The 14102-nt window shown below is 37.1% G+C and overlaps 1 protein-coding gene across 3 annotated transcripts in view; it reads left to right on the forward strand.

Annotated features, from left to right (window-relative positions):
* RAPGEF5 (Rap guanine nucleotide exchange factor 5) overlaps positions 1 to 14102 on the forward strand; it is a 212243-nt gene that overhangs the window by 166267 nt on the left and 31874 nt on the right. For all 3 annotated transcript variants that reach the window (XM_012773293.2, XM_012773294.2, XM_012773295.2), the window contains 6 exons: positions 1525 to 1603; positions 5052 to 5196; positions 6436 to 6533; positions 8489 to 8519; positions 9529 to 9607; positions 12261 to 12410. In XM_012773293.2, coding sequence (XP_012628747.1) covers positions 1525 to 1603; positions 5052 to 5196; positions 6436 to 6533; positions 8489 to 8519; positions 9529 to 9607; positions 12261 to 12410 — 582 coding nt within the window. The remainder of the gene's footprint in view (positions 1 to 1524; positions 1604 to 5051; positions 5197 to 6435; positions 6534 to 8488; positions 8520 to 9528; positions 9608 to 12260; positions 12411 to 14102) is intronic.

The following is a 14102-nucleotide window of genomic DNA, read 5'->3' on the forward strand; positions in this document are numbered from 1 at the left end:
TGTACCAGGCAATTCTTTTTACTTGCAATTTTATAATGTGTAGATGTTAGAGAGCATAAGTACTATTGAGTATATGTCTTAGCTCAGGCTACTGTAACAAAATACCATAAACTGGGTGGCTTAAACAATACACATTTATTTCTCATAGTTCTGGAGGCTGGGAAGTCCAAGATCACAGTGCCAGCACATTCAGCGTCTGGGGAGGGCCTGCTTACCTGGTTCATAGACCACAGTCTTTTTTTGTCCTCACATGATGGAGGGAGAAAGCAAGCTTTTGAGCTCATCTAATTCTAATTGCCTCCCAAATGCCCTACTCCCTACTATCATCACATGAAGGGGTTAGGTTTTAACATGCAGTGGTGGGGGTTGGGGGACATAAGTGTTCAGTCCATAACAGTATATAAGCCTCATTACTCTTAGAATTTATGACTATTTCATATAGTTTCATATGAATAAAAATTTGATAGCCCCAGAATGTAAAAGATATGGAAAATAAAATCATATAGTAAAATGATTTTTAAGTTAAAGAGACTACATAAAGACTATTATGGCAAAAATCACTACTTTGGATTCTGCATATAATTAGTCATTTTGGAAATGATATTGAATGTCAGAGTTTGCCTGTTTAGCAGTTCCCTATTAGGTGTAAACTGGACTCTTCAAGAACCCTCAAGGAAAAGAGGTGATAAAAGTGGGACCGGTTTGGTTTGGTAAAAAGAAGAAATTAGAAAGAAGCATGTTGTGATATGTTGTACCTGCTCTCCAATTTTTTTTTTCATCTAATGCTAATAGGCTGAGTTGGGAAAACCCAGCAAGGCCTATCTGTCTAGATTCTTCCTGGGCTCTCTGAGCAGCATTCCTCCCTTCTGGGTGTGGGGCAAGGCCCTCTCTGGAACAGGGAGCTCATGACCTACAGTCAAACAAGGTAGATAATTTCCAATTTTAACTGGATACAGTTCTGTCTCTCTACACAGTCATCAAAAAAATCACTCATCACTTTCTCAACTTCTTATAGATGCATTTGAGAGATAAAGGTGAATGGCCTTGGAACCTGATATGTATCTTCTGGGTTTTATTATCCATTGTTCTTGCCCTAGACTTAAATAAATGGCTGTGGAGAGCCTTAATTTATTAGACATGAAGGCTTCATTCCCTGTAGGACAGGAGTGTATACCTCAGAAATCTTACAAAATTCATTTTTTAAAGCACATTATTTATGCATTGGTTTTCCATAATATATTTACCCACAAATATAAATGAGGTTTCAGGAAAAAAAAAAGTTGTATGTTTAGAGAGCCTTGCAACAAAAATATCTCATTGCTCGAGGCATTCTATGTAAGGAGTTTTTTTTTAAATCTTAACTGTAATGAATGTATTTTGTGGCTAAAATTCTTCTTTTCTAACCCCTCCCACTACCATCATCATATATTTCTGCCACCCACACTGCTCTGGGGCCTAGATCAGCAGCTGCCCTTCTTGTCACCTCTTTGCTTACCTTGTATTATTTGTTTTCTTTCTTTGCAGAGACCCTCCTTGATGACTTCCTTCTCACGTACACTGTCTTCATGACAACTGATGACTTGTGTCAGGCGCTGTTAAGGCAATATCCTTCATTAACTTCAGGATGCTGTGTTGACGTCCCCTCAGACAGATGTGCCACATTAGGAATTAACTGCCTTTCTTAATTTACTCAACTCCACGGTGGAGCGTGGCTATGTTAAATATTAATGTAATGATATCCAAGGTAAAAGATGAAACGAGACAGAGCAGACGGGGGGAACTGGAAGTGCAGAGCTGCTGTTCTCACATCCCGTGATGTGGGTAAATTGCACTGTTTATATTACACTTGCTCAAATCTGTGCTTCACGATCGCTTAGAAGACTGGGGGTAAATTCGGCCTGCTGGGTAAAGCCCGGGGTCAAGAGGTTGAGTGGATTGGCAATATCACACAGATATTGAGGAGACTTAGAGGAGACTCAGTCAGTTAGTGTCAGACCACTTGTGCAGGAAAATGTACCAATGTGATATGTTCCTGGCAAGTGTCCCAGGGAAGAAAAGCCATTCCCCTACTTGGGAGGTCTAAACTAGCCCCTTGGAATCAACGGTCATCTCTTCAGAGCTTTGTCAGTGCATGCTCTCTTACAATGATGGATGTGGTTAAAAGGTTAATGACCAGTTAAGACCCTTATATTTTACCCACTAACTAGAAGAGGTGAAACATGGAAACGTTGAGAGGCCAAAAAGCAAAACCATGTAAGCTTAAAGTCTTCAAATGGGCTTCTTACCCCACAATGGTTTCAGAAGATGCTTCAGAAGCATTTAAGAAGCCTGTTATTAGCCATCCTGTTTTTATTAAACCAAACCAAAGATTCCACTTTAGCCCACATGAGAATTTTTAGAAAAGTGGGTTGCTTTTCGTATATACCAAAGTTTTATTGACACCTAATAATCATGGTCATTCAGTATTCTTTTCCTGTTAAATAATTATTACATATCTGCCACCTATACAGCATTTTTCCCACCAAAAAGAATACTTTAAACCTCAATAAAGGACATAAAGTAAATTTTCTCTTAAAAAATATGTAAACTGGAAGTGGTGATTACTTTTTAGTGCTTCACTATATCCTGTAGCGAAGCAAAGATATAGTGAGTGTTTTGATACTTTTTTTTTAGAACCAGTTCATAAAACTGATACTGAAATATTATTAATAGTTTTGAATTTGGAAAATTCAATAATATGTGCAGATTTCTTCCACAGCTTCCAAGTGGAATGTTGCTAAGAAACTGGGCAATAATTATAAGATTTTGAATTTCTCCTTCTTTGAAAGTGTTTTGGAAAAATACCTGTGAGCTATTTTCATGTACATTTTAATGCTAATGTATTTCTAAAACAATTACCATCCATTAAGTAATATAAATTCTGTCTTTATAGCAAAGTAGATGCCTTCAAACTGCTGTCTTTAACTATGATCCTAATATTAAATATTTGTGATTACCATCTACTATTTTAGTGCCTTATAAAGTGTCCCTAAAGAATCTCTAAAACTTTACTTGAATATAAATATATTTCGAGTCTTTAAGACATTTTATGTGAAAATTCAGTTCAATTTCTTAGCAGCCTTTTTGCCAATTATCAAAACCCATGAAATCAAAAACATTTTAAGCCCAGAGTCTTTGTATATTATTGTTTCTGTATATTTGTATATCTGCCTTTTATAAAATAATACAAACCACAAACAAAAATATGGCATCCATATTTAACGTGAAATATTTTTGTGCATCCTTAGTGAAGATGTCTTTCATATCCTACTACTACCAACTTCTGGGGAATGGTCCAAATTATTTTTTGTTTGTTTTTTTTCCCATGGTTTTTGAGTATTATTTGTAGATTAGAGCCATTTGTGCTGGATTTGGATATTTTAGATAAGCATTTTTATTAGAACAGTATCTAATAGCTTTCATCTTTTATCACCATAAAGCACATTATTTAAGCTCATGGTCCTGGTCCAGCTAATATTCAGTCTATTACACAGAAGTTATAACTGTCACCCCATGGCATCCCACTATACCCACCATAAGCTAAATTTATAAATCAGTAAAATCTAGCACAAACAAAATGTAAAATAGTGTATATACCCTAATTGAAAACTGGATTAATACAAATGTGGATTTAACCAGAAAATATTTTAAAATTATATATCTTGCAGGGAGGAGAACAAGGTTAAGCAAATAAATGTTAGTAACTATGAATGTAGAGGAGTGGTTCAAGTGTCAGTTCCTGAAATTGCTTTATTCTGCTGGCCCATAATTGTAGAACCATATGTATGCATCTTGAATCAAAAGCTCAGATCTTTACTTATCTATACTGACCTTAAAAAAAGGAAGCTGTTAATATTTCTTAATTTTCTAGATTTTTTCCTTTATATTAATAGAGTCATTATATTCACAGGAAAAGAAGAAAAGAATATTTGCATAAGTAGGATTACTATTTATATTGTGCCTTTCAAGAGAAAAACTAGGAGAAATAGAAACTTTATAAGATTTTGTGTGTATGTTTGCCTGAGTTTATTTCACAGGTGGAATTCAAAGATGGCCTTAATGTACTTTTGCAGGACAGGGAGACAATGGCTGAGTTATAGTTTTTAAATATTTACAAAGGCTGATTCATAATTTATTCCTATTTTGCAAATATATCAGCATTAAAGAATATATTAATATAATCCTGTCCAACAACCTTCAAGCCTACCTGTGTTTGGTATTATAGAATTTTGTACTCCTAGTCATCTTTGCAATGTGTCCAAGACACTCAGAAATTATCATTTTGGAGACAAAGAGAACAGATCAGTTTAGAACATGCTAAGCTGCTGTCTCATTCCTAGTCATTTAAACACTTTGCCTTTGAGGTGATAATTTTAACAGCATGGTTAATACATGATCATTGTATACAAATTAGGAAATCCTAATAAGTAAAATAAAAATAATTCATGTACTCTGAAATCTCATTACCTTGAGAAACCACAATTAACTATTCAGTATATATTCTTCCAGATAATGAGATTATTCATATAAATAAGCATTGTTAACAGAAATGGGTCATCCTAACATATTCTTTTCTTGCTTTTATGCTCGACAACATATTTTAAATGTTCCATATCAGTAAATGTCCTGCTGAACTGTCATTGTCATGGCTGCAGAATAGTCCATTAAATGGACGTATAATAATTTAGTTAACTGTCCTCAATTGTTGATGCTTTTAAGTCTTTTCCTATTTTATTTTTTAAATTTTATTTTAATCAAATGGAAATTAGCCATCTCTTTTACCTTTGTGTTTGCATATTTATCCAATGCTTTTTTTCAAGGAAAATCCCATTTCCCTTGGTTTAGGTTTGCTTTTTTCAGTGCACACCTTTTGGTCTCTCTATACATATTCTCTTCTTCCTGCATGTTTATATACTTGTATGCTTTCCCGCATTGTATAAAAACAAGAGCAAATGGATCTCTTTATATGTTTTATTTTCAACAATGTAATGTTCTTCCTTAACCATTTGTACCTATTCTGCTAAGAAGTATCAAGGCAAAGAGGAAAATTCAGATGTTCCTCGTCGGAAACGTAAAGTGTTACATCTTGTTTCCCAGTGGATTGCTCTATACAAAGACTGGTTACATGAAGATGAACATTCAAAAATGTTTTTAAAGGTAATCTAACACTTCCAGATAGTCTTTGATGCCAGAGACTGATTTTGGTTTTTGGTTATGCATTTCAAAAATCTCATTTGTAGGTAATAGTCATTCAACTTTTTTGTGATAGTCAAGTTGTGATTCACAGAATATATAAATTTATTTTAACTTCTGAGACTTGATATTCCCTACATAGAAGTCATGGGAATTTTGATTGCAAATGAAATAAGGAATGTAAACCAAAATATACTTCAAAATTTGATATCACTTGATATGTTGAGATTTATTATAAGGGAATTTGTTTTGTTTTGTTTTATTGAAACAAGGTCTCACTTTGTCACCTAAGCTGGAGTGCAGTGACACAATCATAGCTCACTTTTGTCCTGAACTCCTGGACTCAAGCGATCCTCTTGCCTCAGCTTCCTCAGTAGCTGGACTATAGGTGCATACCATCATGCCTGGCTAGTGTTTTATTATAAGTTTAAACTAGCTAGTCCCATGTATACACTATTTGAGTAAAGCATTATTAGGACATAGTATAATTTGAAAATTTTAATAATAATTTGTAAAATAGATACTAACCTAGATTTATATTTGGAATTAGATAAAGTGATTTATTTTTCTGATCATTAAGAGGCTTCAATATCTTTTCAACACAGATGATTCTTTGGGGATGATTAGTAGACAGTTGGATTCCTTTGGCCACCAAAACCATATTGGGTGTTCAGGTTAAAACAGAAAAGGTGTAGAATGGAATTCTAGCAAGGAAGAATTCTAGTTCAGATTGTGCAAGTGCCTACATTGATTCTGCCTTTCATGAAGGAACCCACTTTGAATTCAACATTCAGATGTCATTTAGACACCTGGTTAAAAACTGGTTTAACCAACTCTTTGACTAAATTCATGTTATTTTCAAAATAACTGGTTAATTCAATTGATTTTTTTCCTCCCAAATAATTAAGTGGATATTATTTTTTAAAATATAGAATAGGCATGCACATCTGGAGTAGCTAGCTAGGGTGCTCTGAGTTTCCAGAATTCCTACCTATAGCTCCTAAAAGCAGCTAGGGAGCCACGGCAGTTGAGTTGAGGGACCGGGAGAGAGAATCTCACTCTCATCTCACTGATACCTGGTTAAACCCTTGCATTGTCCCGGGTTCCTCCTTATTTCCTTAGATAGGATAGTTCTTATATGAGTCTTAATCCTGACAAAATGAGCATTAAGCCATTTCAGCTGTCATTTGTCTTTCCCCCCAGACCATATACAGGAATGTACTGGATGATGTCTATGAATATCCAATACTTGAAAAAGAATTGAAAGAATTTCAAAAGATACTTGGAATGCACCGTCGTCAGTAAGTATTTCATTTTTCCTAATTATAGTTAATGAAAGAAAGCAGCAGCAAATGTGATGGGGTTTGGGATACCTTATGCAGTAAAGTTGATTTCAAGCAGTTTGACTCAGATTCTTCCTGATTCTTTAGCTTGTCTAGTAGTAAATTGTGTATTTTGATCTTGTATCTCAGAATAAAAGAACACTAAATCAAACTCATTGACTATTTTTTTAACCCTCTTTGATAGCATAAAAGGAAGCTGGACCATAATATGCTGCATAAAAACAATTATTTAATAAACTGTTATTTAATTTTAAAAGTCTGCATATTTAACTTGTCATTTGGGGGTTCAATAGAATAGGAATAAAAGTTTTATAAATAGGTCCCAGCGGGTCATGGAGTAATTTAAAAGCTCAATTTTATAGGTTCCCTGAGGTTTCTTTATCAATTTAGAAAGATTAAAGAAAACCATTTACTCAATGACTCTTGGCATGTCCAAGCATTCCCTAGGTATCTGTCATTAATCTTTCAGATTGGCAATATCTGACTTTACTGTGATACTACCACTAACTCTCCTTATTAATTTTGGTAAATGAAAATATCAGATCATTATTCAGTTTTCAGCTGCAGAGTTCATCTGAAGGGAAGAATCATTCTCTGATTTACAGTGTAGTTTACACTTAGTAAACATGAAACATATATATTGTCAAGTTGTGAAAAGCTTAAGATTTCAGCAGTCACAAATGCACTTCTCACAGAAAAATGTTAAATCAGGCCTTTTAGATTACTGATTTTGAGATTTAAAGTCTGACTTAACGTTAGTAAAGGGAGACCCAATTGCAAATGAAACATCTGTATAAATGAATCTTAGGGAGCAAACCATGTGTAAGCTTTCATCCTTAATCATGAAAAAGCAGACCTGTTATAGTTGGGAAACTTTAATTCATAGTTTAATACATTTAAATACATTAAGTACATTAATGGAATTTAATAAAGTCTGTTTTTAAAACTTACGTAAGAATGGTAAATAATAGATTAAAATAAGAAAATGATATTAAGAAATTATTCTTGCCTCTTTGGTGGTATAAGATTATGAAATATCTTTAGATTCTAGAATAAGATTTGAGCCCCACATTTTAAAGTTTCCCAACTTTAATAGATCTGCTTTATAGCATAGAGCAACTTCCATGTGGGAGATTGTTTTAATGAAAAGCTTGTCTTTTGTTTCATTTATTAGTTCATATTTTCATATTAGTCTTAGGCTATGGAAAGTTAATATAATATAGAATGTGATAAAAAGACCCACCAAAACTCATGACATTCATTTATAATGCACTTTGCACAAATAGAGGAGAAAGTATTCCTTTCCGAGAACAAGATTGATACCTTTAACTTAATGGTTTACCTAATGATGTATGAGATTGGTCCTAGTACTGGTTCTCCATAAGAGGAGGTGGCCTTTAGAAGTCACTTGGCTCTGGGACTCTGTGGAGCACAATCAGAGAGAGCAGAATGTTCCCCAGCCCCACCACACAGAGGAACATTCTGGAAAAGATGCACCTTGGCTGAACCAGTTAGCTATCTAAAGAACAATTTTACCTAAATATCTATCACTATATGAGAAAACTTATTTCTGTGGACTGAATATTGCAATCTAAAAAAATAATCATTTCTGTGGACTGAGTTCCCATGAATTGAGTAGATCCAATTCCTCCCCCAATTCTCAGCTTCACTTTCTGTAAGTAGAAAACAAAATCCACCTGTTGAATAGATAGCTTCTCTACTTCCCGGCTCATTTGAAATTCAGAGCCCAATGTCAAGTGTGTTGTACATGGTAAATTAATGAATCCTGTATTTTATCTTTTTTAAAAGAGAAAAATCCTCTGCCCAGTGCCTGGAAATTGGTCTTCCATAATAATAACTGCATTATTCTGGGTTTTAGGACAAAGACTGACTCCTTGTCCTTTTTCTTTCAGCACTGTAGATGAATATTCACCACAAAGGAAGGTAAGGCAAACTCTTCTGTCTCTGAAATGGGGTGATCTGTTCTGCAGACCTGGCCTTGCCTCACTCGGCATTTCTTCATAATTAAAAGGAATATGGCCTCCAGCACAGCAGGGCAGGGCAGGGCAGGACGCCTGGGGCTGCAGCCTCCTGGGCTCTCCTGCTTTGCTTTAGCCTCCCTGTGCTGGTGCAGATCTGATTTCAGCCATGTGCCCTTGACTTTAGGACATTCTGCATATTTTATGGTACATTTTGGAGTCTCTGGGCTTCCTGCTGTTCCCAGAGTGATACAAATTAGAATTTTTAAAATATTTATGTCAAAAAAAATCCAGTCCGGAATTTTAACTCCAACACTAAAGTCTTAGAAAGAAAGTATTTGCACTTTCTCAGCACAATAGAAAAGTAGTCATAGCAAGTGTGAGTCATAGCAAGTAGTCATAGCATTCCCTGTCCAACGTGTTGAGGGGGAAATGCAGAATGTCAGGCACAAGTTTTGCAGAAACAGATGTATCCGATGGCTGATCACAACGAACCACGTACCTGTTTCCCTTAAGAAAGTCATTATATTATGCTACAGCAGAAGTATTGAAACAATCTCAAAGTTGCTTCTGTGAAAACTGTAAAAAGCAAAAGATCAGATTGCGATGACTGTAACTTGGAGGTTACTATTGGGATGGGGAAATTATGATTTTCTTAGGAGAAGACTCCATGGATGTTTGTTGTAGCCAGAGGTGAAAAATTGTGGGGGAATTCTCTAGCACGTCACAGGCAAATTATAGGGGCTGTTTGCCTGCCACGAGTCTTGGCCAAGGCCTGTCATACCGCTCAGAATCTCCACCTCCGCTAGCATTAATTGAAGCAACTCCCGCTTTATTGCTCTAAGATTGGATGGATGAATTTCATATTTAAAAAAAAAAATTGGCGAGCTCTTTTGGAACATGTTGTAAACAGCTATGGTTTTCCAAAGGGCAGGAATGCATTCATTCATTGTTCTCTGTCTCCTTTCTCACAGAATAAAGCCCTTTTCCACCAATTCAGTCTTAAGGAGAACTGGCTCCAGCACAGAGGAGCTGTGACTGAAACAGAGGAAAGTGAGTGTGATTTGCAGCGAGGGTTTGGGGTGGGTGGAGTTGTGGTTAAGCACCATCTTACTCCTACATGAGCCTGCCTTTGCCCATCATTTGCAGCAGTAGTATCCCTGGACAAGCATGTTAACATCAAACAGGATAGTTTTTCTTTTCTTATTTTGAGTGCTTGATCATATCATACTGTCCTAAGCACCAGGGATATTTTTAATTTGGGGAGCAAGGAGAGGAGGCTTCACAAAGAGCCCCCTCGCTTTCTTGAGCAGAGGTGGAAAGTGGACTGGGAGACATTTTCCTCCCAGAACCGCCACCTCCCTGCTTCCGTCGGGCCATTGCCCGAGACTAACTGGAAAGACCACCACAGCCAGTGCACGGGGTATTGGCTGAGTCGGTCCCTGAGATTTAGAAAAGAAAATCTTGGAGAGAATAATGAAAGGAAGGATACGAGGCAGAAACTCCTCCTAGGCGAGGCCGTGTGGCCAGTGCCACACATCCGGCGTGTCCTGTCAGTGCTCCTCAGTGCCACAGGGGCTGGTGGCCTCGCCTGCAGAGGGCTGTTCATTCAATACAAGGGGAAACACCTTTTTTGCACCCTGAAGATGCTGACGTGCTTTCCTACGTTAATATTTTACAGCAGAACAAGAAACGGTAGCAGTGGTTTCCTCTTGCGTGGTTAAAGGTGGAGTTACGGGCAGAGCCGGGAAACAACAAATTAAAATGTTCACGCTATTGTGACTTAAGAGACTTGCCCTCTTGACTCCTCTTTCTCCACGTGCTGGAATTCTAAGTGTGAACACTGAAGATTTACCCAATTTCTGGGGCATTTTTTAAAAAGGTCCCAGGATGCTTGTTCTGTCGCACGGTGTTTGTGTATGACACCGCTGATAGGTGGGTTCTGTTGGATCCTGTGAAGTGTCACCTGCACCAAGTAAAAGAGCAAACGAAATGGTCTCACCTCCTAACTCATTAGTTGCTGACCTTCCCTGCCCATTTGTCTTACAGTTTAATTGTATAATTTTCCAAGCTGAGCTTCAAAGAAGCTAAGTATTTTAAGGACACTGGCTGCTGCTGCTGCTGTTGCTTTTTTTTTTTTTTTTTTTTTTTTTTTTTTATCAGTTTATTAAGCAAGCTGTAAACTTACCTGACATTTAGGGGTTTTTAGACTGGATTTTACCTTGGTCAAAAATTCCATTTTTCTATGGAAGGAGGAGAACTTTTTTCTCTTCGACAAGCCTATTGACAAAATATTAAACAATTATTTGTTAAATGCTGTTGTTTTAATAACACACCCAACCAAACCAAATACATGAAGTGCTTTCTGGTGATGTGTTCACTTTGAGTTTCTATACATATAAACTCATATTTAGGCTTTTGCTTCATTTGCATTTCTATGAAAATGTTCCTGGGTTTATTTTTGTGGTACTGTTTAAATTGCATATGAAATTTCTCTAGGAGCTACCCTTCTAATTTTTTTTTTTTTTTTTTGCAATACAGAATAGCAGAATATCTAAGTATACTACTATCCTTCTGTCTATTCTAAAGAAACTAGTGTTTTGTACATTCAGAAGAGCTGATATTAATATAAGAGGCAATGTGTCAATTATCTCTATTGCTATTAATACATTTTTTGCTATTCAAATCTTAAAGAGAAATCTTTTCAGGATCCATTCTCCCTGATAGTGATAATGTCCTAGTAATAATTATTAGTACCATAGACAATAAAAAGGAAATTAAAAAGGCTTAGGAATAGGACCTCCATTTGGAAACTAAATTCATCACCACCTAGATGGGGGGGGGGTCATTTTTAAATCATGGGGAAAGCTGAAAACAAAAAATAAAGACAGATGACAGATTTTTAGATAAGTTTATGAGAATTCTAATAGCAAAATATGATATTCTTGATTGGGCCACTGAGACTGTCCAGAAATGCTGTATAAAATGAAAATTTATGAGTTAGACACTTTAATGCACTGCTTTGGGAGATCTGAGCAACTCTCAAAGAAGGGATTCAAAAGTACAATATGGACTGGGTGCAGTAACTCATGCCTGTAATCCTAGCACTTTGAGAGGCCGAGATGGAAGGATCGTTTGAGGTCAGGAGTTTGAGACCAGCCTGGGCAACACAGAGAGACCCTATCTCTATAAAAAATAGAAAAATTAGTTAGGTGTGGTGGTATACATCTGTAGTTCCAGCTACTCATGAGGCTGAGGCAGGAGGATCGCTTAAACCTGGGAGTTTGAGATTGCAGTGAGCTATGGTGACACCACTGCACTCTAGCCCAGGCAACAGAGCCAGACTCTATCTTAAAAAAAGAAAAAAAAAAATACAGTGTGTACCACAGATTCCACTATATTGTGGTCAGATACTACCATCAGTATAGACTTCCATGACTCTGGTCTCTAGTTAAACAGTATGGGAAGCCTAAATACTACTCATGCTCGTTCAACAGCTTTATCATGTCTACGTCTCATGTGTTTACAAGCCCATGTTTATAGGCATATACCCTCAGGCACTTACATATACATATACCTGTATGTAAATCTAGCTGTTATGTACTTTATACCCAAGACAACAGCAAGGTGGGTGCCTTGATGTGGAAAAGTCTGTACCTCATGACCAGAGTTCTCTGTTCACGAACAACTCTTTTGACCTGTGCAGTGTTTTGCCACGTGTATATAACGGAGCACTCCTATGTCAGTGTGAAGGCAAAAGTTTCCAGTACAGCCCAGGAGATCCTGAAAGTCGTAGCAGAAAAGATCCAGCATGCAGAAGAGGATCTGGTTCTGGTGGCCATCACATTCTCTGGAGGTAAATTATTTTCTGTCCTTAAATATTAATATTTCACTGGACCTCTTCCAAAAGGAGAAAGTTGACATTTTTGTAGAGTAAACGTGCAGCGTGTCCCTTCTGGGCCCGCAGCTGGGTGACCACAGTAACAATGAGAAGCTGCCTACCAGAAGTGTTTCCATGGCAACAGTTGGGTACTATTGGATGCTGAATTTTCTCCCCTAGAACTGAATAGGGAGGCATGCCAGTGTTTTGAAATACATTATAAAGCTTTTCATATTTTGTGCTCTAGATAAGCCTTCTATTTTCATATTTAAATTAACTTGGGAAATTGCTATAGAATGAAATTACTTTAGGGGAAAAAAAAAAAGAAAGATGGCCTTGAACTAGTCATATTGCAGGCTGACAATTTAATAGTTAAAGACTCCCTATTAAAAGAAAGAAAACCCGTACAATAAGCTGAAAGCTTGCTTCCTCAGGTGGACGTGGGGAGCGAGGCCTGGTTACGGCTTCTGCCTCCGTGGGGCCTTATTTATCCTCAGAGAATGGTTCATTGTCTGTTTTGAATAAGATCACACAGATTACAAGCTGACGCTATTGATCTCTGTGGCCTGAACAGACCCCTTCGCTTTCACTGGAGCCTGTCAGGCCTTGGTGTCACTGGCCTCCTTTTGGGCTCGCAGTCTTTATTTAATGTCTCATTAGCCCTGAGAAAAATACAAAGCAAGTGACTTAGCATCAGTAGGTGAAAAATGTGAGTGCTGTGTGAACTGGTCAGCCAGAGCTGAGAGGGGCAGGGGAGGGGAGCAGATAAACAGCATTCCTGTTTACGCTTTGTTATCATCCCACGGTTGGGAGGTGAATGTCAGAATATCCTTGACCTTAAAGTATAATGTGACAAAATATTGCTCCTCTTGCTCTGTTGCTCACAGGCAGGTAAAACGGTCCTACAAGCCAGGTGATTACATATGCAGACAGAGCCCTTCTCCCTAGGCCTCATAAATGAGAGTCTCTCCTCCCTTTCCCAGGGCTCTACTTGGACATCCTGGTGAAACATTATCTAGAATAAAAAAAAAAAAACAAAAAAACATTTTTTTTAAAAGCAAGAATTGAAGGAACATGTGGGCTAAATGAATTTTAATTAGGGAGCGGTTGAATTTTTCATAATACAGTTCAGATATTTCAGATAGGTTTGACACATGTATATTAGATTTGATTTCCAAGTAACCAAAAATATTAAATGATTTTAAGCAGTATTCAACTTCATCAAAACCAACATTTGCCTCCCGGGATAGTACCACCACAGAAAGTAATCATGGGAGTCTCTATAGAGACAGAAGGTTCCGGAGAAGGAAGGGCCCTGAGTGAACTTTGCAGCACAACGGGGACCTGTCCCCCGCAACCTCGGGAGCTGACAGAGTCAGCCCTGGGCCTCATGAGAATCTGGCTCTAATGAGTGGCTCTTCAGTACCCAATATCTCTTGGATGGCTGTGAAATACCATTTTCACACTCTATTAAATTAGATTCATCAGGGTGGGCAATGGCGTTCTAATGTGTATAGACCCATTGCTAATCATCACCAGAAATATCAGCTTATCTCTTAAATTATCCTACAGATTTGGAACTGTGCCATCATTTTCCATCCATTAGTTTTTTTTTGTCTGCAAAGAACCTTTCTGCCTGTATCTTATTATCCCCGAAACAATAATGTT

The sequence above is a fragment of the Microcebus murinus genome, chromosome 9 (genome assembly GCF_040939455.1).
Source record: "Microcebus murinus isolate Inina chromosome 9, M.murinus_Inina_mat1.0, whole genome shotgun sequence".
In the NCBI taxonomy this organism is placed as follows: Eukaryota; Metazoa; Chordata; class Mammalia; order Primates; family Cheirogaleidae; genus Microcebus; species Microcebus murinus.